The sequence below is a fragment of the Drosophila albomicans genome, chromosome 2R (genome assembly GCF_009650485.2).
Source record: "Drosophila albomicans strain 15112-1751.03 chromosome 2R, ASM965048v2, whole genome shotgun sequence".
NCBI lineage: Eukaryota > Metazoa > Arthropoda > Insecta > Diptera > Drosophilidae > Drosophila > Drosophila albomicans.
Window position 1 is genome coordinate 15850621 of NC_047631.2, and position 23374 is coordinate 15873994.

Below are 23374 nucleotides of genomic sequence, written 5' to 3' on the forward strand. Positions count from 1 at the left end.
ATTTTCAAAATGGTGTTGACAACTTGAAGATATTTTGGTCTTAAGTAACCGATTAGAAGCGCTTTTCATGGGGTTGCCGAACTGCAGTTAAACTCAATGGAACATCATTAAAATGAATACAAAATGATTTATCTAAACACTGTGTTTCTCATTTGAGGTATAATAGATCGTAGTACTTAAATTCCTGACACATTCTAAGCCTAAACATTATAACAAAACAATATTGAGTGAAAATATTGTAAAATACTGTAAAATATTATAATAATATTGTTCATTTCCAAGTAAATATATTTATAAAAAAAATGTTGAATAATGCGCTCGAGGAATAGAACTTTATGCACCAATGTAAATTTATAAGGAGCAAGAAAACAGGAAAACTAAACCTATTTTAAAAATATATATTTTAAAAATTGAAATAATTCAAAATTAAAGAAGTCAGTTAAATGTCATCCCTGATAATTACAAAAATTTAATAATATATGTTTAAAAATTAAATCAAGCAAGAAGAGATGCACGAAGATAAACTAAGAATGAAATTAAATAGAATGTGGATATTCAAAATTTTGTTGCTTAAAAATGCTTTTTAATCATCGATAAACTAACTCTTTAAAGTGTTGTAATCATCAATAATAAAATAAAATATGTAAGTTAAAAATGTTTCAGTTGATTAATAAAAAGAAAAAATAATATGACTAACTAAAGAAAATGTATTTAGCAGCTCATTGAATCGTATTGAGTTTATGGAGAACAACAATATTACAGCATTAAGCGGATTTGATCACAAGAAGTCAAACACTAACACAAACGTGCAACATTAATGGCCAAACTCACACACACACATCCATACTATGCACACATTCAGACGCATTCACAGTGACTCAAGCCCCCAGACAAATCTCAGCTTGTACATCAAAAATTTACGAGACAAAAGGAAAAAGCATAAATCCTAGCAGACCAGAAATACAACAACGAGCACAGGAAGCAGCATAACAGCCGCACCAACAAAAGCAACAACAACAGCAACAAGCACCATAAACTATACAAAACGACAAACAAATCAAAAAGTAAAAAAGAGGAAAAGAAGAAAAAAAGAAAATGGTGTCTCAGCCAGGTAACATTAGAAAGATATTAGGGCCGACGCACGGTTCATTCACCGACCATTGCAATACGGCTGCGCCGCCGTCGCTGCTGCTGCTGCTGCTGTTGCTGCTGTAACAAGGAGAAGAACAACAAAAAAAAACTGGTTTTCAAATACAAACACACACATACACACATACGTACACATGCCACCCTCAGTCAAACGAGCAGAGAAACAACAACAGCAACGCGCGCAATGAGTGCAAGCGAGAGCGGGAGAGAGAGAGCAAAGCATTACACAAATACGAGTACAACTGGCAACAACATCTCATTGGCTGTCTCGGCGCGCTTAATACCCCACGAACACACAAACAACGCACACACACACACACAAATACAGACGCGCGCGCGGACTGGAACGACAAACTGGAACTGGAACTGCCATTGCTGTGTGTGTGTGAGTGCGTGCGTGTTTCTGTGTGTTTGTGTATTGTATCTCGCGGGCCTGTCTGTGTATTTATATCGCGCCTGCTTCCATCTCCTTCTCCTCCTATTCCGACACCGCTCCGCCCACACACACAGACGCATAATTGTTGTGTGTACGTCTGGCAACGCCTTAATAATTGTTATTTGAGTTTCATTTTGTTGCCGTTGCCGTTGCTGCTGCCGCTGTGTGTGTTTGTGTCTGTGTATTTTACACTCCATTAGCGAGCATTTGAGGCAAGCGAGTGTTAAGCTTTCTCTTTCAGCCCTTTTGGGCAAAAAGATTGTCAGCCTGCTGACGAAGTTGTTGATTTTTGGGGCACCAGCGTGTCTGTGTGCGTGTGTGTTGGTGGGTTGGCATATGCATGTGTTTTTGGGGGCGTGTGAATGAATGCGAGGAAGCTTTTCCGCTTGTCAAAATTCAATGTCAGTTCTGGCACTTTCACGTGCGTATGTATTGGTATGTTACATATGCATGTGTGTGTGTATGTACTTGAATGTCTCTTTCTATTTACTTGGCCGCCATTTTATATTTGCAATACAATTTCATGCACTCATAAAACTTTTATTAAGCCCTGACATTTTTAACTGATTTTTAACCATAAAAAATGTAAATAAATTTCAGCTCACAAAAATTGTAACAGAGTTAACGAGCAATGTGTCAATAAAATAAAAACAAGGATTTGATTTGATTAAATTATGTATGCATAGCTTTTGTAAACGTCTTTCGAATGTCAAATAATGTCATAACACATTCAACCCAAAATTGCACGAATTCAAGTAAATGTGCTGACCTTCAAGGTCACGCGTAGTCTGTCAGTGTCCTCGCACTGAGCATTGCATTAAATTATATGCGACTGTACGTGTATCCTTTGCTCCATTTCTTGCGCACTAAAATTGTAATTCAATATTCACGAGCACAGTAAAAAAAAAAACTAAACCACTTTGCAAATTCAGCGTCAAGAATTCAGCAAAAGTAAAATAACAGGAACAACAAAAAGAACAACACAAAAACGGTCGCCGTTAACTGGCTCAACGACAGGCGCATGTCCAGACCGAGTGTCGAGAAGAAGAAGAAGCAGAAGAACAACAATAACAACAACTACTGCATAGTGAAGCCACAGCAGAGACTCGTGCCCACCACGTCTGGGGCCAGACAAAACAAATCATTTTCGGGGGGAACACTTCTGCATGCAAACAAAATATTAAAAAAAAAAATAATAATAATGTGTATCCCGAGACACTGTGCAAACAAACAGTAGCTGCAGCTGCAGAATGCATTTGTTTTTAGAGTTTTTCATTTTTTGTATTTTGATTTTAGTCACTGATTCGTTTACTTTTTGGATCCATCTCACAAGCAAGATACTTGGGCTGCAGGCTGCATTGCTCGCGGAGCAAAAAAAAAAACAAAGTAAATAAAGCTTTAACTACAAATTGTGTTAAAATGTCGCGCGCGCGCACACTCAAAGCTGTCCCACTGGCAATGCACTGGTCACTGGTCACTGGGCGCTGCAGTGCGATGACTCTGAACTCGAACCCCTCGATATTCTCTGCTCTACACACTAATAAAGCAACAAAAACAAACAAAAAAACAAAAACTATAGTAAGCGACGCTGCTGCTCAGCTTAACTGAGCTTAAGCGCTCACACACTGAGCTTAACGGAGCTGAGCTTTAGCTCATTTGCAGCTACTGCGCTGCATTTGCTTTGCTTTGCTTTGCTCTGCTCTGCTTTTGATTGGCTTGCCAACGTTTTGGTTTTCAATGTCGCCAACGTTACGGGCAATGTCACATGTGCTTAAATGCTACGATGCGGGAAAGAGTCTGGTTGGGGCGGGGGAGGCGCTTCGAAAAGTAAATAAACAAAACTTTCGGCGTCGACCGTGACTTGTGCGCAGCTTGCAAAAAAAGCTGCTGGCATTTCTCTGGAAACTGCTGCGCTTTCTTCGACTTTCTTTCTTTCTTAGTGCTGATCTCGACAGAACAGAAGGCGAAACCACCAAAGTTATTCAAGATGTTGCGATTTGACCCCTGACAAACATTGAATGCTTAGATCAGCAAAAAACTAAAGTATTATTTCGATTTACTTTTTTTGTACACTTTGTACTTCACTCCCATGTGCTATCGTGTTCATTCATTGATCCGACTTAGGGCCGATCACGCGTACATATGTTTTGCCACCTGCCGCTGAGGCAAATCCCAGTCCCGTGTGTGGCACGTGTTTTCGATATGTGCAAAGCTTTTGTTTTCTTTTCTTTACTTATTTGTTGCTGCTGCTTTTTCTTATCATTGTTGTTGCCGATGATTTTCGCTTTACTATATAAGTATATATTTTTTCGGGCTACTGTTTCTCTTTGGATCTTACAATATTATGGCTCAGTTCTTATTATTCTTGCTCTTGTTGTAGTTGTCGATGAGCTAATCGCTTATGACGTTCATCATTTTTTGCACGCGCTGCAAAATTTGTTGCTCAGCTGTGGTTGATTTGTTTTTGTTGTTGTTGCTATTGTTGTTATTGTTGTCATGCCGCAACATTTACAGCTGCTGTTGTTGCTGTCATCGTTGCTGTTATTGTTACTTATCATCACATAACGTGCAAAAATGTAAAATATGCTATATTGCAACAAATTGATAACAGATTCAGTCTGAATCATCATGGCGCCGCTCAATTAAGCATCATTTGATAAACTCGTGAATGGCCAAATGATTCTATATCCAAGAATTTATTTAGATACATTTTTTCTAATTTAAAAATTTACATTTTACATTTCACAATTTGTTGTTTAATTGACAATCTGTGGTAAAAGTTGACATTTAAAAATAATAATAAATGTCGAAAAGCAAATAAAATGCAAGATTTTATTCATTTTAATTACAAAATGATATTGATGAATTGTTGAGCTTATAGCTTAAGGCTTTACTCTTAAGATATAAATTCCAATAGGTAAAGAATTTGTGTTTTAACTCAAAATATCCATGGTTAATGTCGCATAAATAATATACCAAAAACTAATGAAATCTTAGAATTGATGAAAAATTTATTTATTTACAATAAGTTCCTATTTAATTGCATTGTTTTTTTAATAATGGACTCAAAATACATTTATTAAATTAAATTTGATTACTTGAGAGTAATATTTACTTCTTTTGCACACTTGCTTAGTGTTAGTTTAGTTAAAACTAAGATAAAGATTTAAAATTCAATTACAATTTTTTTAATTACAATTCAATTACAATTTTTAAATTGAAAATTGAATTATTAAATCTCATTTAATTTATATAAAGATCTAAATGCAGAAAGTAAATAAAATATTGGATTTCTTGGCATATCATTGCTATTGAAAATATTCATATCACATTGTGAACATTTTTTAAAGAGATCAAAACCAAATACGCATAATTTTCCCATGCCTACATGATGGACCATAGATCCATATCTGAAGGCGTTCGATCACACACATCATCATCATAATGCATAAGAATCCCATGTTTTTCACACAAAAATCTTTAACCCTTGTTTTGTAAACACACGTAAAGTGGAGAGTGAAAAAACTTACAAGTTCTAGTCGCCGTCGAGAGATGCAGATACAAAAGTGCGGCAAGAATATGAAACGTGGATGCGGGCGCTGTTATCCGATAGCGGAATAGAAGGATACACACAAAGGACATAGCCAGGAGCTACATTCAATGTCTTTCACTTCAATTTTTTGTGTTGCTTCGCTTTGCTTTGCTTTGCTCACTTGGAAACAAAGTTGCGGCTCTCTTAGCAGCACTTTTCTTCCAGTTGCAAAGATCGAACAAATTCGATATCGGTGCGATGTACGTGATCCAAACAATGGACACAACAGGACACCAACAAAAACCAAAAAAAAAAACAACTAAGGACAACAGCAAGCCTTAAAATGTGTGCCACAAACACATTCGAATCGTGTTAGCGCATAAATTAAGTCATAAACAATTTTGTTGTTAATACGTATATTGCAATTAGGTTTGACTATATAAAAAGTACGATATATTTAGAATATGTTTCGAGTCCTCAAATATGTTTATTGAACTGTTGCGCCGGCTGCTTAGCATGCTTCACTGCCTTCACGGCTTAGGCGGAAGCTGATGTTTTTCCACAACCGGAAAAACCCTCGTGGAGCAGGCGACAACCGATTGGATTTGTGGCAGACATTGCGACGGCTGTGCGGCTCAATTACACTCGCGATTGAGCGTAAAATTGTAATGCCTGATTTGATTTCACGTGACAAGGCGACACATACACATACACATACACATACACATACACACACATACCCAATCTCATACACATCACACATACTGAGAGAAGTGCAACTCCTTCGAGAGTCGCGACGCGTCTTCTGACGCTCGTTTTCCAATTGGACACAGCCGCTAATTTGCTTGGCGCGCGACACCTTCGCCTTCATTCCACCCGCCCTCCTCCTGCGACCGCCTGCCTTCCTGCCTTTGAGTGTCCGTCATGGTCACTTCAGACCGCTGGACAACACATCTCCTCAGGTTGACGACGCCGTCGATCGTCACATGTTTGTTTGCTGTTTTCGGTCGGCTCTCTTTTTGCCTTCCTGGAAGGCATTATAGTAAATTTCTCGCATATGTATCTTGCAAGCTTCGACAGCGACTGGAACTGAGTTTTTTGTGTCTTCTCTCTCGCCAGATTATTAGTTATTATTTTCTTTTTTTTTTTTGCGTTTTGTCATAAATGCAAATTAGCTATGCGCAATTTGCATATTCAACATTAAATACACATAGCATAAATAATTTTGTAAGATTTAGTTGTACACAACACAATACGTATACGCATTCGTATTTTGTACACATTTGCATAATTGGGATCTGTGTAGAACGTAAATTACTTAAGGAACTTCAAGCCGAAACCAAAACATATTCTAATAATGCATTAAGTACGATTGAAGTAAAGATGTCTACTATGCCCAAGACAAAATATTCTTAAAGACATTTTATATTTACTTGAAGAAACTGATTCTGTATTTACAAAATAAGTTATAAAAGACTTTTTGAGCTAATTTAGAAAATTTAAAAAATCAATGGTTAAGTAAATATAGAATAAGAAACAAATAATTGTTCTATGATTATAAATTGAAGATCACTTACACTATTTTAAAAAAAATTGTTGTATATCTGTTTAAACAATCTCAAACTCTCTTTTGATTTTAAATGTCAACGACAACAAACAAAAATTATAGCATATAACAAATTAATGGTGAAGTGAATCTTAAATACTAAATAAAAATGCAAACTTTCGAAGGCAAACTTAGCCCTATCTTTTATAGCTTTAAATATCCTCAATATAGTATTTTGAAGAATAAGAAAATAATAATTACATTATTACAAATTGAAGATCACTTTCACTATTTATTAAAAGTTTGTATTACGGTTTAAATAATTCTAAACACTCTTTTGATTTTAAATGTCAACGACAACAAACAAAAATCATAGCATATTAAACAGTTTAATGTTTTTAAATTTGTAATTAATATGTCCAACTTTTTTAAAGTGTCGTTGGCTCCATATATGTATATAAAAAGCATATATTCCGATATGCATATGTATGTGTGTTTATTCTTTTATGAGGCTACCAACGGTTTCCGTAGAAAATTAGCCTGATGACCGACATGGTCCATGCAGCCAGCGACTGAGTTTTGAGTCTTGGGTCGCAGTTTCAGTTGGTGTCGGACTTGAAGTTGGAGTCTTGACTGCAATTCGATTTGCTGTTTTTCCCTTTTCGTTATTATAAAACGGTTTGTTGTTGTTTTTAATATTTGCATTTGGCAGTCGGGCGTTACGCTTTATGGACCTTTTTTCGGGGGTAGGACGATGCTTTTAATTTTTTTCGTTTTTTCGTTTTTGTGTTTTATTGTTGCTAAACAATAATTTCTGATTCTTGGTCTTTTACGGCGTCGACACCAAACGCCAACGCTGCTGCCAGAGAATCATATTACACTACTACGACTCTGTGACAAGCATTGGAGACCCTCCAGAACAGCGCTGATGACGACGATGTCAATGGCTCGAGGGTTCTTTGTGTTCGCAGCATGATTACAAATGTTTTTCAACTATTTTCTTTTTTTTCTCATTTTGTTTATTGTTGTTCGCTCCTGCGATCGCCTACAACTTTTCGCATTGAATTTCACTTGTAATGTGTTGGGTTGCTGCAAGTGTTGCCTGGTTGAACTGAAGGTTGCCTTCAATGAGGTTCTAGGCAGCTATCGCCGAGGGTTTCGTATTAGGTTCATTACCGTCGGCAAAATGATATTGAAGTGAACTTTGAATTGAAATAATTAAGTGATTCTTTCATATAAATAATTGATTCTTTCGTATGCACATAATTTGCTGTATGTTTCTGAGGATTGTAAAGTATACCTAATTTTAGGAAACCCATAAAATCTGTCTACAAATGTCAACCTCCTAATTAGTTTTGTATGGTCAGATTAATAAGATTAATAAGTCAGTAAGTAGTAATCGATTCATATAGGAAAGTTAACTCACCTTTGGCAGCTATCCGTTTTGCCGCTGGTTATTTTATAAAATGGCCGCCGTCGTTAATCCCAAAAAAGCTCTCCGAACGAATAGTCAGCGCGAGCAAACGCTATATGTTTTTTAATTGGACGGCCAAAGAATGTTAATTGTTGCTAAAACATTTCCCCTAGTTATTTTAGCAAAATGAATATTTCAATGTGCTGCGGCCGAGCGACTTTTTATGTTAGCGCAAATTATCGAAAAATAATACGACTTTTTTATGTGTGCGCCACTTGGTTATTTGATTTTACGGCACTTGAACAATTGCTGACTGACATCTTTTGTTACATGCGAGAATAATAGTTTTGCATATTGTACGATTATAATTTGCATATATATATATATATATACACCTACATCTATATACATAAATATGTATTTTCTTATGTAGTCGTATATAGTATATTTGTTAAACACTTCACTAGAGACGAGAGCCGTCAGGATGTTGGGCAACGATGATGATGACGACAACAACGACGGCAACGACAACGACAACGGGCAACGGGCAACGATAACGACAACGGGCGCTTGAGCGCAGCTGAACCAGCGAGCAGGCGGCGAACGAATGAGTGACTACTCAAATGGACCGAGAGCTCAGCTGCAGTAACCTGGGGGAGACAGCAGCAACAGCAACAGCAGCAGCAGCAACGACAGCAACAGCAGCAGCAGCAGCAGCGCAGGCAGCAGGCGATGCCAAAAGTGTGTGGAGGCGCAACGAGTGCGCACACGCATACACTCACACAGATAGCAAGCACAAACACACACACACAGTTTAACGAGCTGTATTTATGTAAAAACAACTGTTTGCCTGAGGGTGTTGGAAATTGGTGGTGGCTGAGCACATGCAGCATTCCAGTGGCTGTGCGTGTGTGTGTGTGCGTCTGTATGCGTGTGTACGTGTATTAATGAATGAAACGCCAATGCCGCCAGCCGCCCTTCTCCTCCTCCTCCTCTTCATCCTGCTGTCTAGAACGAAACACTTATTGCTCACGTTTGCCTGTCGCACGTGAGCAATATAGCCCAGCAACCAACAGCCGTCTACACACACAAGCTTCTTATAGTGGTGTGAGTAAAAGTGTGTGTGAGACATGCAGTGTTTTGATTGGAAGTGCGTAAATTGAGACACGCTGCGCATGCGCAGGAAAGGGAAAGCACTACATGCTAGTCGTAAGCAGTTTTATTAACAACAAAGCATTCACCAAAATTTTCCTAGCGTAATACTTAAGAAATGAGAAACAATCACTCAAAGAGATTCCTCACTATTTCTGTCATTTATATTAAAAAAATAAATGTGTTTATATTTAAGCACTTTATTAAAATTATCAAAGGCGCAACTTTAAAAGTGCGCTACCTAACGTGCTTACATCGTTTTTGTATGTAGGCAGAGAAAAGATACTAAAAATGTTTATTTTCCAGATTGGGATCGTTGCGGAAATCCCATTTAACCGTCTGATAAAACAGAATACTTCAATAACTAAACAATAGCTTCGAGATTAAATTCTTTTCTTGTTATTTTTTGTAGTGAAGTCCTTTAAAAGTTTGGTATTTTCTTTTTTAAATATTGTATTGATAAGACTCACGGTAATGACACTTACAACCAAAAAAACAAACTGTAAGTTAATGAATAATTCAGAATTATATACAGCTCAAGCATTCGGCTTCAATGCATCCGTGTCAAGTCCTCCACAATTTTAATAACATCCTCCACATCGGCACCTTTGCGCTCGCCATTTAACGTCAACTAAAATTACATAAGAATAATTAATATTGAAACATATCTATAATTTGGACAGACATACCTCAAGACCCAAAACAGCTTCACGCATCTTTTCCCGTCCCAAATCCAAAAAGCTTTCAATTAGATCACCATCAATGAAGCCCTCGCTGGGCTCCACCTTCGTATTGATTTGGTAATTACGATAGTAGGTATGGTCAATTTTACCCACTGACTTGATAATCTTCTTCAGACGCTCTTCCAAGCCATGTAGAAAATCGTAGAAATCTTGCGGGATCTGGGTGACAATGCCAATGGCTCCATTACAGGTGCCGTAGAGTACACAACCATTAATAGGTGTTGTACGCTCTCCGACATTCTGCATGACCAAGGAGCCATGACGAAACACGTTGATAGTATCGCCCAGATGGAAACGCGCCAGCTCTGGCAATAATTGACGTTCCTCATCTGTCGTGGCAGCACTATAATCAAAGTCTCATTAGAAAAATGATTTCGTTGCGAATCATTAACAGCAACTTACCTATCTTTCTGGCACACGAAAAGATTGTCGTGCGTCTCGCAACCCAGGAACGTGTCATCGTCGAGAATCTCCACGGCACGCATCCACTTCGGCTCACAGTCTCGAGCAATCTCCACGAAAATGCCCTCCATCTGCTTGTGCTGTAGCAGTGTGATCGAACGCATTAAATCGCCGACAAGAATGAAATCACCCTTGGCCTTTAAGAACAATGCTGCAATCATATTCTGTATGTTGCACTCCATCCGTAACTCCTTCTCATTGGTCCACTCGTAAAGGCGCACGAAACTGCCAATGCCCGCCAGAACTTTGCCATTGAACTCGACAAGCGCATAGCAAGTGCCATCCACTTTCGTTTCGGCCACTTGGGTCAGTTTGTTGTCGTTGTAATGGAAAATGATGATACGACCCACTTTTGGTTCTGGTTCATCGGGAAAAACTAAGGAGGTGGCTACCACATAATAGGTATTCGGATCATCACCCAATTTGGCCGACATCAATGATGAAATCGTCTCTGGCGGCAAAAACTGATGCGAATGCAACACTTCGAACGTATTCTGATCAATTATAAGCAAATTGTGTACATCAATCTCTTGTCCAACTTCAGCATTAGTTGTCGTGGAATTGCCACCGCCCGGCCGTGGTAATATATTTGAACTGAATGTTATATTCTGAGCTTGGGTAGATGCACTGTTGCGCAATGGTTTCGCCCCACCACGTCCATGCATATCAATGCGCAGCGTGGATACGGCAAACGTCTGTGATGCCTCCTGATAGGCAATGCGACGAGGGCCCTCGCCCAGCGGCACAGTGCGAATGTGCAGCTTTTGAATCTCATCAATGGTTCCCAGTATAACAGAGTTTTTGGTTGCCAATGCCAAGCTATCCGGATATGCCTGGGCATTCAAAGAGCACATGTGATTTACTTCCTTCAGATTAACGTTTGAGAAAACGAGCTTATGATTAGACGAGTAAATGACTGTTGGACGATCCGAACAGGCAAACACGTTGGTTGTGGCAAACGAACGAAACGTGCGCAATGTTGTTGGCTGTGTTCCCAGCGTCACTTTCTTCTTCTCCGTCAGCTGGCCCGTAGCCTTGTCCAAAATAAAATAATACATCGAACCATCGCCCAAAGCGCACAGCAAATAATGTATATCCTCAAAGGTGGTCATCAATATAGAGCGAGGAATTATTTCTGGAATTACATTCATTATCCAATTATAATTCTATTTGATTTATAGTATATTTCAATAATTACCGCCACTGAGCTTTTCTGTGTAGATTGTTTCCAAATCGGGCAGAGATAGAATCACTGCTGAAATGTCTGTCCACAGGCCTACGGCAACCAGATCCGATTTGTTCTGCTTCTCATCCAAAGGCGTTACATCTAGGCAAGCAACCTCGTATGGCAAAGTCTTGCGACACTTTTCCACCAGACTGCCATCCTCAATGCAGATATAGAATATCTCACGGGCAGACGCAACAACCAGCTGCGTAGCATTACAGCTACCACACCAATAGAGCGATCGCCTTCGGGTTTCCATTCACCAACCAGCGCTTTAGAGGCACTCTTAACCAAACGCACACTCTCTGCAGTCACTTGAATGAGCTGTAAAACAAATCATGCATTAGTCAAATAGATTTTGCTATCTAATAAGTATTTATTTACCTGATCATAATCCACATTGGCACACAGAAACGACTGTAGATCGCTGGCAAAGCCAGGAATATCAGTTTCCTCCACTTCCTCTCCCGACAGTGTTAGAATACGTGTGTGTCCTACAAAAGCCAAGACCAGGGTGTTCTCATAGACGCTGTCATCGATGCCCACTTTGAGCGACCACATGCCCTTGATGCCGGGCAAATCAATGCAAGCATGTTCCTGTATGCCAATCCCAATGCGAATAATGCGCAATGATCCATCCTTGAAGCTGCCCGAGCACGTGATAATCTGACCCTGTCCCTGACGATCCAAATCCACCACAGCAATGTCTAGTATGGGTGCCAAATTGGTGAAGTTCTCGACGGGAATGACATAGGAACCATCTATAGCATCTGAGCTTAAGCGCACCAACTGCGAATCACCATGACGACTGCCAATGTAGAGGAATCCATTGTCCAAATAAGTAATGCACTCCGGTATTGAAATCTCGCCTAATTGCTCCACTTTAATATCCTTGACGGTAATGCTTTTACCCGAATCGGTGGTTCCCAAGAACAACATATATAGCTGCCCGTCCATATTGCCGAGCAAATAACGCAATCCCTTGCTGTCCACACGAGCATAGCAATTAATAGTGCTCTGGCGAAAGGTAAGCGGAGCAACGGCATGATAATTGCTGCCATCGTGATACACAATTGACTCGCGTCCGATGACAATAACGCCACCAATGGGCGACGGCACTGGTATTAGCATGGTAGCCTCAGTTTCCACGTTGTCCTGCTTCCAGGCCATCTTAATGAACTCCTTGTCCCGCAAATTAATTTCATGCGACTTCACGTGGCGTCCATCGTTGTCCTTGTGTATGACAATCACAGTGGGATTGAGGCAGCCATGCAAAAACTCTGCATCGTAGACTGTCAGTTCATCCATGCTGCAAAAGAAGAAATAAATACAGCTAAAACGGAACTGCAATAAATGGAACACATGTCATAGAACTAACCGCAAATTGGTTGCCTTCAGTTCGCTAGCATCTTTGTCCAGTGGGATGATTGTAAATAATCCCTGGTACAGACACATGCCAATAACACGTGCCTTTGGATCAATGGCTGCAATGAAACCGCCCTCAGATAGGATGCCAACGGAATCCGATACATTGCCATTGGCCTTGGTCACAACGGTTATGCTGTCGCCAACCATGCGTGCCTCGAGGATCATCACATTGAAGCGACGCGTCAGAATGAATAGTAAATCCTTATTGCTATCCGGTGGTCGAAAGTGCTTCATAACCGTAATTTTGCCATTTATGTTGATCTCCTTGAGAGGACGCAAACCCTCAGGTGTAACCAAATCAATTTGCACCTGATTGTTGCGTGCAATCACCAAATTCAAGTCTGTGGGCGATGTGAAATTGCCTGCCAACAGAAAGCAATAAATTTCAACATGCATTAAAATTCAAATTAAATGCCGGCCTAAAATGCAGTTGCTAAGCATATTTTGCAAGCCGGCCATGCTGTAGGTACTTTTCTTCTTTTTAACTTACCCGTCAGACAAGCGACAACCGCAGTCGGCTTTTGTGCGGTCACCACATAATGATGCGACATTTTTTTGTCACAATGCGTTGCAAATATTAGATTTAAAAACACACGCACACACTCGTTAAGTTTTATTTGCAAACTATATTTAATAATAAATTTAACTTTGCAGAACGAACGAGCGAGCTAGCTAGCTGCAACAAAAACGCGCTAAATAAAACACTCATTTATTACGTTTCTGTTGATCTGGCATCGCCGATCAGAAAACAAACAGCGTTGCATTTGATTCCTGAGCCTGTGCTGCAAAAGTATCAAATGTCTTGCGTTACGCAACACTAATATATTAATGGCGACCGGACGACTAGCTGAACCCTACATACGTGTTTGAAATTATAGAAAAAATCATTTTTATATTTGATTTACACTGTAAAGAACACAAGTTTATTGTATAATAAATTTCTCAATATACGCTGCAGACATTTAAGTGTTTTTCGTTGCCGCAAAGTGTGTCGTAAAAGTGCCTAAAACTGCCGTCGTTGGTCTTCGAAAGAGAACATGGCGAGGCTAACTAAAGTCTATAATACTGAAGATGATGATTCTAGTTATGTAGGCAGAAGGCATTTGCCTTTGGTAGCAGGCGATAAGCTAATGGTAAGTTTCGCAGTTAAACGAAAAACATGCATTTTCATGGTTAATGTGTATGCGCATACGACCTGACTGTGAGAAATGTAATAAAAGTCTTAAAAAATATGACCCCCTTCAACCCACATACTCTTGTATGCGTTGTGAGTGTGTGCTTGCGTGCGTCTGTGTGTGTGCACATTGTCAAACTTTCATAACACGTACGCGTGCATCTGTGTGTGCTATGTTCGAAGTACATATACACAATCATACATATATATGTATGTATGGTCATACTTGCACACATAAATATGTATATATGCTAGATTCGTTGTCGGCTGCGCCCAGAAATGTAATTGGGCTTTTTAATTAAGACTTTAGCCAAAAGATTTACCTCAAACTTCCTCTGCACCTGTCGTCGCATCTCTCCTCCCCTGCATCTTGCTTTGTGTCGCCATGTTGCTCAAGTGGCAACATCAAAAGTGAAAAACAACAACATAAACAGGTTTCAAATGCACTTTTCTTTCTCTTTGTAAACGTTTCCCTCTCTCCATCTCTATGTTTTTGCGAGCACTGTTTTTAAACTAATCTTTAATTTTTTAATCTTCAGATGCTAATGGACCTGAACAGCAAAGGACTTGTCATCGATAGCCCACAAATACGAGGTCGTGAACTGGAGGAATTCTCACGTAAATTCAACCTGCTCACAGAGACGGAACGCAAGCAATCCCTCGAGATCGATAGCAGCAGTTTCATCTCGGTGCTGAATCAGTGCGTTCAATGCGTTGGTTGTCGCCGGCGTGTGGAACGTTTATTTTACCAGCTAACTGAATCCGGACATCGAACACTTGATCCTCTAGAGCTGCGATCCAGCTGTACACTTGGCATTACGGAGGAGAAGCTGAAAACGCCGCAAGCGCTGGGTACATTGCTCTATCGACATCACGAGGTGCTCAACAATCTGCTGGACAATAAGCTGCGAAATAAGACTCGCTGTGTGCTGCACTCGCTGGATACGTTCAGAGCGAAACCGTTCTCAGAGACGTGGCGCGAAGTATGGTCGGCGATGAGCCGCAATTGCCGCACTGAGGTGACCATCATTGAGACCAAGGAACTGCACGAAGTGCTCGATAAGTATCTGAAGAAGCACAAGTTTTGTGCCGGCTGTCGAACAAAGGTAAATGATCTTGATTAAATTAATCAATACTTTTGACTAATTTATTTAACTTCTTGCAGATTGAGCGTGCCTATAAAATACTCATTGGCGAGGTATCTACCAAGGAGAAAGGCTATGCGGCGCAGCTATATGCGCACATACGGAAATGTGTGCCTGACGAGCACATCCATGTGAGCATGAACAAAATTGAGTTCCTTGATGCGTTGATTAAACGCGCCGAGCCTGAGGTAAACGGCAGCTATTCAAAACTTCGCGAACGCCATGCCAAAACGCTGGAGATCGCTCAGGAGGAGGTGCTTACATGTGTGGGCATGATTATGTATGAACGGTTGCGTCGCATTTATGTCAGCTTACGCGAGGAGGAGCGTGCCTGCCAAGTGCTGGCCGCTGTTGGTGTGCATGCGCTCTGTCGCAGCTTTCATGAACGTGTCGAGCAGAAGCAGGGAATTAGCAACCTGGAACTGTTGTATCAGGAGATCAGTCGTGCCGAGAAGGCCAAGGAGCTGAAGCGTGAGCAGAAGAAGCTGAAAAAGAAGAAGAAGAAGGATGAGAAAAAGAACATGCATCGTCATCTGTGTGACAACAACAATGATGATGATAATAATGCGATCGACGCTGCCGAATCGGATGATGATGACGAGGAGGAGGAAGAGGAGGCGTTGGAGGCTGAGGTTGAAGCGGATGCTGATACAGTAGACGATGGCATTGTTATTGTGTGTGCCGCCGATACCGATGTGGACCTTGAAGTCAAGCCGACAACATCAACGCCAACGCCAAGTGACAAACCAACGAAATCGAAATCAAAATCGAAATCGAAGAAGCAACCGAAGAAGAAGAAACAAAAATCTGCAAGCAACAATTCTAATAATAAGAATCCCGACAAGTTGTGCACTTACGACGTGGACTTGGATATCGTAGCAAGTAGGAGTAGTTGCCACGACTTGTCCAAGGCTGGCAAGTGCAACGACTGTTTGGCACCCATGCCCAACTGTCCCTGCGAGCAGGATGTGCGTGATTCGGGCTATGGTAGCGATCCACCAACATCGCATGCCAATTCTCGAATTTCCAGCGCCATCTCTTCGCCGGAGGGTTCGGAAGTATCGTGCTCGGATGGTCTATGCAATCACGATGGGCTGCTACTGGATGAGGAGCAAAGCGTGGCAGATGTTGCGGCACGCAACAGCTACGTGTCAGATTTGCTCTACGGTCAGCAGATGCAAATGGACCACAAGTTTTCATTGCTGCAGATGTGGGTAAGTAATCAGAAATCTATACTATCAAGACTATGAATCGCATGTAATAACATTTCTTCTACTTTCATACAGGACGACTTTGACGACTACGATAAAGACGACGAAAACTGTTGTTACATTCCCCAAGAGGTGGTGCTGGCTTATCAATACCAGCGCGAGCAAGTGCAGCGTCAGCGCGAACAGCTGCGTGCCACATTACGCCAAAACTTTGAGCGCTTGTGTTTGCAGCGTGGCGTTCACGTCGCGACCACCGCAAATGCCACCGCCACCTCGACTGGCCATTAATTTTTGCATTAAAAAACCGTTGTAGTTATTCAGTCGCGCGTTTGCGGTTTCAAAGAATCCACGCGCATGCATTCAAAATACATACATATAATTTTTTTGTTTTTTGAAATAAATGAAGTATAAAGTTATGCTTATTAATAATGTTACATTATCTCATTTCCATTTAATTAGTTTCTTAGCTATTGCGACACTCTTCATGGAATGGTTCAAGTGTGCGCAAATCTCGCCACGTTGGTGGCAATCCATTGGCTATGTATTTGCTGCAACGCTTGCAGGGCTCTAGGAATAGCTTGATGTGACTGTTGAGCCAAGTCACATAGCTCTTCACCGCCAGATCGGGCAACGTGGGTGAGAAGAAATGAAGCATCGCAGAGTGCGCATGCTCCTGCACCTTGCGGAAGACCTCATAACGCGACTCCGCCCAGAGATCTTCGTGGTCCAGCTGCTCGTCGTAACCCTTGATGGTCACCCACTCGATGAGGACGCCCTTGAAGACAATGGCCGCTTTGAGGACGTTGCTGATGGTGACCATGGCAACTGCATTGGAGCCAAATGGTCGGAATACTTTATAGAACGTATGCGGCGGATGATTGATTTCGCTTAATAGTTTCTCAATGTGGCTGAAAGAAAGGAATACGGTTTGTTATTATTATATATATTAAAAAAACCAATTTGGATTTAAGCAATTACTCTGGGTCATTGTTGAAGGAGGAGAAGGGCAATCGTTGTCGCTTTTGTGAGCAATAGTTGTAAGAACGTCGCAGAGTGTTTTGATTGAGGTTATTAAAGGCGAGAAAGCTGTGATCGTGCACTTTATCAATCCATTTATAGCTGTTCACAAGCTGCGGATAAAGCGCCTGACGATCCTGGGACGTCTCCTGGGCCAGGAACGTTGTGTTGCCCAAATGATAGGCTGTTGGGGGCACCTGTAAGCCATTTATCAGCTGCTCCACTTCACTACAAATATATTGAACCCATTATTAATGTTAAAGATGCCTTAATCTAATATATAAATTTTACCGCAACTGCGAATTAATTGCTCCAAAGCGGTCTTGAAAATCATAGACAAACTTGTTGCGACTTTCATCGACGCCTTCACCGTCAGTGCCGTCGGCCAGATGCTCAAAGCATTGTCTGACATTGGCACGAAGATTTTTGACCGCCGTTAATGTTAAATTCAATTTATCCATTTGTTTCTGCAACCGGTTGTTTTTCCTTGCAAAATTGTTTATATGCCAATCAAGCAAAAACAGTGAGGCCGGCAGTCAAGTTCGAAAAAAAAATACATTGTGCTAAGAAAAATATACTAGAATCTATTATGGCTTAGTACGTTTCTTAACAATATGATGCAAGATTGGTCTACTGTATTTATAAGTACCTTAAGTTAATCTAGTGCCTTATTTATTTAAAAGTTTTTTTTATTACTAATCAATTAGATGTTTATAAATTATAATTTAAATATTATATATTCTATTACAGCTTTCTGCAGAATAGTTGGCAACGCTAAATAGATAGAAAGCATATCGTTTTGATTGAGTATTTAATAGCATTCGAAGCACGGCCACACTGCAATCATTCAATTCATTAGAAATATTGTATTTGTGTCGCTCTCACATTGGTTTTATTTAATTAAGCCGTAAATAATGGGCAACAAATCGTCACTCTTCCTGCGGCACGAAGAAATAGCCCAAATTCAGAATGAAACCGGCTGTAAGTAGTAACGAACACTAGTGAAAAACAACAAATAATATATGCGTGTAGTAAAATTAAGAGCCGTAACCTTGAGACAAGATTCAATCCATAATTGTCGAAAATTGTTCACAACAAATACATACGCAGTTGCTAAAAGCATTTCCATTAACAAATCTCATTTAATAATGATTTCGCACACACGTGCCAAGAGTAGATAAAACTAATAATAGCTTGTTCGACTCATTACAAATATGTACCTTGGCCATTATTATTACCAGACATGGCCAATATTAATGTAAAAGGTTGTTTTTCGAAAGTTGCAAAGTATGATTTGCATAATGCTGGAAATGTGCAATGTTCCAATATATTGACAAATGCATTTATGACGTCATTGCTTTCATGGCTGTCCAGGGCAAAGTTTGCTGATCGTTTGATGTTCTGCCGTTTTATCAGGTGTCCGAACTGCGTGTAATTATTATGCGTGATAAGGTGTTGTATCCAACAACTGCTGTTTTGATAATGGCTGCAAAATATTCTGTTATCACTGCGGGTTTTATTCCTGATAATTGATAGTGTCTAACTCGTTTTTACCTTCTTTTTATATAGTTACTCCCAATCAAATTGAACGTTTGTACTCACGGTTCACATCTCTGGATCGCAACGACTGTGGAACACTCTCTCGTGAGGATTTGATGCGCATTCCGGAATTGGCCATCAATCCACTATGTGAACGCATTGTCCACTCTTTCTTTGCCGAGAGCACTGATGATCGTGTCAATTTCCGGCAATTCATGAATGTCTTGGCACATTTTAGACCGTTGCGGGACAACAAGCAGAGCAAACTAAATAGTCGCGAGGAGAAGCTGAAGTTTGCCTTCAAAATGTATGATCTGGACGATGACGGCGTGATTAGCCGAGATGAGTTGCTATCCATTCTGCATATGATGGTAGGCGCTAACATTAGTCAGGATCAGTTGGTTAGCATTGCGGAGCGAACCATTTTGGAGGCGGATCTTTGCTGTCAGGGCAAGATATCGTTTGAGGACTTTTGCAAGGCTTTGGAGCGCACCGATGTGGATCAAAAGATGTCCATTAGGTTCCTTAATTAAGCACAAATGTTTAAATAACAAAAAGATATAAAACTCTTTAGTCACTGTGTACCAAATAGTTTAGTGAAAATAATGTGAAAGAGAAGATTCGATGGCATTAACGTGTATAATTTGTAGTTTATTATTGAACTTGTATACACAACTATGTTATATAGATTGTATGCAGATATTTTATTGTTGCCTTGCATAGTTTTTATATATTGTATTAAATTGCCGCTTGCTTTCATTCCGTTCTTAACCAAGAGAAATTCTTGCATTTTGTCAAATATTTATTTTTGCTCTTTTTATTTGATTAGTTGCATTAAATAAAAACAAACATTGTAAATACCGATGTATGAATGTAGTTTATTGTATTTGCAGGCGATCAATTGGAATCTATATAGATGGTTAATGTGTTGTATATATGTATGTAACTAGAAGTATGTAATTTTTTGTCGTTTGCCATTGCCAAGTTTTTAACTTTGGCTTTTCAAAAATTGCTAATTTATGTGGTCGAAGAGACAGCCAGTTTCTTGAGATGCTCCATGAACAGCTGCAGCGAAACATCATCCGTGAGCACCGGAGCACCGCCATCCTGTTGAAAAGAGATCGATAAAGCGTTAGCTGAGGGAGTGGGAAGCATTCAAACATAAGGGAAATCGCATGTGGCAGAGCCCGACACCAAGAGCAATAAGTGTAGAAGAAAAGCAAAGTAAACCCAAAAGCAAAAATATAAAGTTTTACTACCGTCGTCTGCCCAATGGGCGGCTGCAACAATAACAACAACGATAAGAACGAACGGGCAACGAATACGAGAACACAATGAGAAAAGTATACAAAAAAAAACAAGAGTACAAAAAACATAAGTCGCTGAAAACATGACGAGCAGTTTGCTGTTCGATTGTGCACCCACCTGACCATACGCATACATATTGTTGTGCGTCTGCGAGGGATTGACCTTGGAGAGCAGGAAACGCGCCTGCGATCCACCGTGCTCGGTGTCGATGTAACGTGGCATGGGGAAACGTGTCTGCAATATTTCCTGGGCATCGTCGACGGGCGCTTGGAGCAGTTGCTTAAAGTTCTCATATTCGGGCATGTCTTGATACTTGAGGGCACGCCATTGGGCAATGGTTTCGCCATGATAGATGAGTATCTGGAAGAAGGTGTCCATCAGCAATATGCGGTCCGCTTGAATTGATGCCGTATCCAGGAGAACGGGCTCGGGTGGACCGTTGAACGAATAGCTGTAAAGTATGGGCTGAATCATGATCAGAGATTGGGTGAGGTCCTCGCGCATCAGCATGTGTCGATAGAATGTGGTCTCGTCGGGCGAATTGTTGAAGACCTGCAGGAACTGCGAGCGGCGCAAGTGATACATGAATTGCGGAAACAGGCTAAAGTTTTGCGACAGCCGAAAACTGTTAGGATCATCCTTGGAATACTCGCCGAACTTCTGGCACTGTTTGAGGGCAAGATTTTGAGTAAAGTTGTAGCCATACATAAATAGATAGTTAGGAAGTATCTTACCAAGCGAATCAGCTGACGATCCACCCAGCGCAAGATGTCGGGTCCCTCGTCCGTCTCGGCACGATAGACAACCATGCGCGCCATGAGCACTGCAGCCGCCTCCTGATCAAAACCAGCGCTGATGTGATGCACATTCGATGTGGCATCCGCCCAACTGCGTAATGAAGGTATAAAGAAATTAAACGCATTAATAGAAAAGTTAAAAATCTACAGACGAGAATGAGGGGCTCTGAAATATACACTAACATTCACAGTTCAACACTAATTATGAGCATAAAGATACTTATTGGAATCGGAGATACTTTCTCTTTTAACCCCATGGATATCGGTTAAAGATACATTCACAAAATAAGATACTTACTTTCTGGCTAGCGTTGTGACGCGAATGCGCCGCTGACCGCTTGGATGCTGATACTGCGTGATGAACTGTATACAACCGCGTCCGCCTTGCGGTATTGGGGCCGCATGCTGATTGACCACCTCAAAGAAGTAGGCCACCGTTGAACTTGGATTCAGGGTGCACAGCTTCCATTGCACCGTATTGCCCATGCCGATCTCCACATCCGACACCGACGGGCTCTTCACATTCAGCGACACACACGAGCCGATGCCACCCGAGATCTTCAGCTCGCGCGAGCACTTCACCTCCAGCGTGGCATTGAAAGCCATCTTCAGATCGTTGCGACTGTCGCGCGCAAATACGCGCTGGAATGTCTGCTTAAACAGCGACGAATTAAATGAATCACCCATGACCATATGACCACCCGTCGAATTGCACAACTGCTTCATCTCCATCAGACCCGTCTGATCTAAGGCACACGAGTATATGTCGATGCTGTGACCATTAGTGGCAGCACGTAACGCCAATGCATCATAATGCTTGATGGCCTTCTTCATGAACTTGACGTTGTCCTTGTGTATGTCGTGATGCGAGCGTATGGGATGCTTGAGCTCATCGTCGACCACTTGGCCGGGGCCCTGGGAGCAAGGACCACCGACAAAGGTCATAATGCGACCACCCGTATTTGGGTATGTGCACTCCAGCAGGCCCACGGCTATCGAGAGCGCAGCGCCCGTGGAGCGCAGATAGCGCTTGCCCTGCGGCACCGGCCAAGGATCGCGTTGCAGCTCACTGAGCAGATCACCCAGCGCAGTATCACACTGGCTGATCGGCTGCAGGAAGCGATGCGCTGGCGGCACATGTTGTGCTCCGCCAACTGCCACGCCCTGCTGGGCATTGGGCGGCATTTGACCTGGCTGCTGATGTGGTGTGGGCACTGCGCCACGACCAATGCCCAGCATATCTTGCACCTGCTTTGCACTCAAATCTTTTGTGCCACGAAACACATAACTCTTGGAACAGCCGTCAGTGCCCAGCTCATGCACCTGTATCATTTTACCAAAGGTAATCAGACCGACCAAAGCATTGGGTGGCAACAGACTCAGTGACATTTGCAGCGAATCCTTTAGAGCATCCAGTTCTTCCTCATCCATGCAAGTGTCTACCAGGAATATAAAGACAGGTGGCATCGTTGGTGCCCTGGTAATCGTATATTCGATGGTGCTAAACCCAGGAATCAACTCGGCTGGTTGATGCTGCTCTGATATGGCAGCATATTGTGGTGGAAACTATATGGAATACGATGAATCATAATGAAAGTTCAAAAGATCATTATTTTCAGCACTTACGGGATTGCGTTGAAAGCAAAAATTGCAGACCCAGAGTTTCGCACGATAGTCCACCTGACACAATGGGTTGAGGATGGCCCGACAATTGCTGCGGGTACACAGCACAGGCTCATATTGTATTGGTGGCAAGTCGGGGCGTTCTTTGAGTGGCTGATAGAGACACGCAAGCGGCACAACTAAGCGACTGGCATCGATGCGACTGGAGGGCCACACATTCCAAGTGAGTCGCACACCGTCCCGATCCTCATTTTGTTGGATGAACTCCTCGTAGGTAGTCATCGTTGGCAATTGCAATTAATTGAACTGCGCGTATATTAGAGCTTAAAATTAATGCAACTCAAGCGCAACTCTTATTGGGAAAAATCGTTTAGCCAGGCCACGTCACGGATTTGACAGTTGGTTTCGTAGCAAACAGCTTCTCAAGGCATACAAGCCGTTTGGCATGCCAACACAAAACAAAAGAAAAATAT

At 41.3% G+C, this 23374-nt stretch overlaps 5 protein-coding genes across 6 annotated transcripts; 2 read left to right on the plus strand and 3 right to left on the minus strand.

Annotated features, from left to right (window-relative positions):
• Positions 1-9411: 9411 nt before the first annotated feature.
• On the minus strand, positions 9412-13817 carry LOC117573600 (DNA damage-binding protein 1). The gene is given in 8 exon segments (XM_034256895.2): positions 9412-9860; positions 9919-10315; positions 10375-11569; positions 11633-11884; positions 11887-11983; positions 12044-12968; positions 13038-13449; positions 13578-13817. Coding segments are annotated over 8 exon segments (3420 nt in total). The 5' UTR covers positions 13639-13817; the 3' UTR covers positions 9412-9779.
• Positions 13818-13904: 87 nt separating this feature from the next.
• On the plus strand, positions 13905-17018 carry LOC117573601 (gametogenetin-binding protein 2-like). The gene is made up of 4 exons (XM_034256896.2): positions 13905-14220; positions 14801-15367; positions 15427-16620; positions 16693-17018. Exons 1-4 carry the CDS (start codon positions 14125-14127, stop codon positions 16903-16905), a joined length of 2070 nt encoding a protein of 689 aa, XP_034112787.2. The 5' UTR covers positions 13905-14124; the 3' UTR covers positions 16906-17018.
• Positions 16921-18156, minus strand: LOC117573602 (mediator of RNA polymerase II transcription subunit 27). Its single transcript, XM_034256897.2, has 3 exons — positions 17926-18156; positions 17596-17862; positions 16921-17525 (listed from the first exon to the last, which is right to left on the minus strand). The coding sequence occupies exons 1-3, from the start codon at positions 18093-18095 to the stop codon at positions 17081-17083; spliced, it is 882 nt and encodes a 293-aa protein (XP_034112788.1). The 5' UTR covers positions 18096-18156; the 3' UTR covers positions 16921-17080.
• A 297-nt stretch (positions 18157-18453) lies between these two features.
• Positions 18454-20037, plus strand: LOC117576543 (calcineurin B homologous protein 1). Its single transcript, XM_034261381.2, has 2 exons — positions 18454-18615; positions 19204-20037. Exons 1-2 carry the CDS (start codon positions 18549-18551, stop codon positions 19704-19706), a joined length of 570 nt encoding a protein of 189 aa, XP_034117272.1. The 5' UTR covers positions 18454-18548; the 3' UTR covers positions 19707-20037.
• Positions 20032-23318, minus strand: LOC117576541 (protein transport protein Sec23A). 2 transcript variants are annotated; one of them, XM_034261379.2, is made up of 6 exons: positions 22905-23318; positions 21577-22844; positions 21216-21369; positions 20599-21147; positions 20433-20453; positions 20032-20280 (listed from the first exon to the last, which is right to left on the minus strand). In XM_034261379.2, the coding sequence occupies exons 1-6, from the start codon at positions 23181-23183 to the stop codon at positions 20191-20193; spliced, it is 2361 nt and encodes a 786-aa protein (XP_034117270.2). In that variant the 5' UTR covers positions 23184-23318; the 3' UTR covers positions 20032-20190. The 2 variants fall into 2 exon arrangements, with proteins under 2 accessions (XP_034117270.2, XP_051862639.1); XM_052006679.1 differs by lacking the exon at positions 20433-20453 and having other exon boundaries at positions 22905-23317.
• Positions 23319-23374: the final 56 nt, after the last annotated feature.

Coding starts and splice junctions, on each gene's coding strand:
- LOC117573601 (XM_034256896.2), top strand. CDS start 14,125: ATGGCGAGGCTAACTAAAGTCTATAATACTGAAGATGATGATTCTAGT. Junction 14,221..14,800: donor TAGCAGGCGATAAGCTAATG/GTAAGTTTCGCA, acceptor TTTAATCTTCAG/ATGCTAATGGACCTGAACAG. Junction 15,368..15,426: donor GTGCCGGCTGTCGAACAAAG/GTAAATGATCTT, acceptor AACTTCTTGCAG/ATTGAGCGTGCCTATAAAAT.
- LOC117576543 (XM_034261381.2), top strand. CDS start 18,549: ATGGGCAACAAATCGTCACTCTTCCTGCGGCACGAAGAAATAGCCCAA. Junction 18,616..19,203: donor AATTCAGAATGAAACCGGCT/GTAAGTAGTAAC, acceptor CTTTTTATATAG/TTACTCCCAATCAAATTGAA.
- LOC117573602 (XM_034256897.2), bottom strand. CDS start 18,095: ATGGATAAATTGAATTTAACATTAACGGCGGTCAAAAATCTTCGTGCC. Junction 17,863..17,925: donor GCAATTAATTCGCAGTTGCG/GTAAAATTTATA, acceptor ATATATTTGTAG/TGAAGTGGAGCAGCTGATAA. Junction 17,526..17,595: donor TCCTTCAACAATGACCCAGA/GTAATTGCTTAA, acceptor CCTTTCTTTCAG/CCACATTGAGAAACTATTAA.
- LOC117576541 (XM_034261379.2), bottom strand. CDS start 23,183: ATGACTACCTACGAGGAGTTCATCCAACAAAATGAGGATCGGGACGGT. Junction 21,370..21,576: donor GTCACAACGCTAGCCAGAAA/GTAAGTATCTTA, acceptor TTCATTACGCAG/TTGGGCGGATGCCACATCGA. Junction 20,454..20,598: donor ATATGTATGCGTATGGTCAG/GTGGGTGCACAA, acceptor TTATTGTTGCAG/CCGCCCATTGGGCAGACGAC.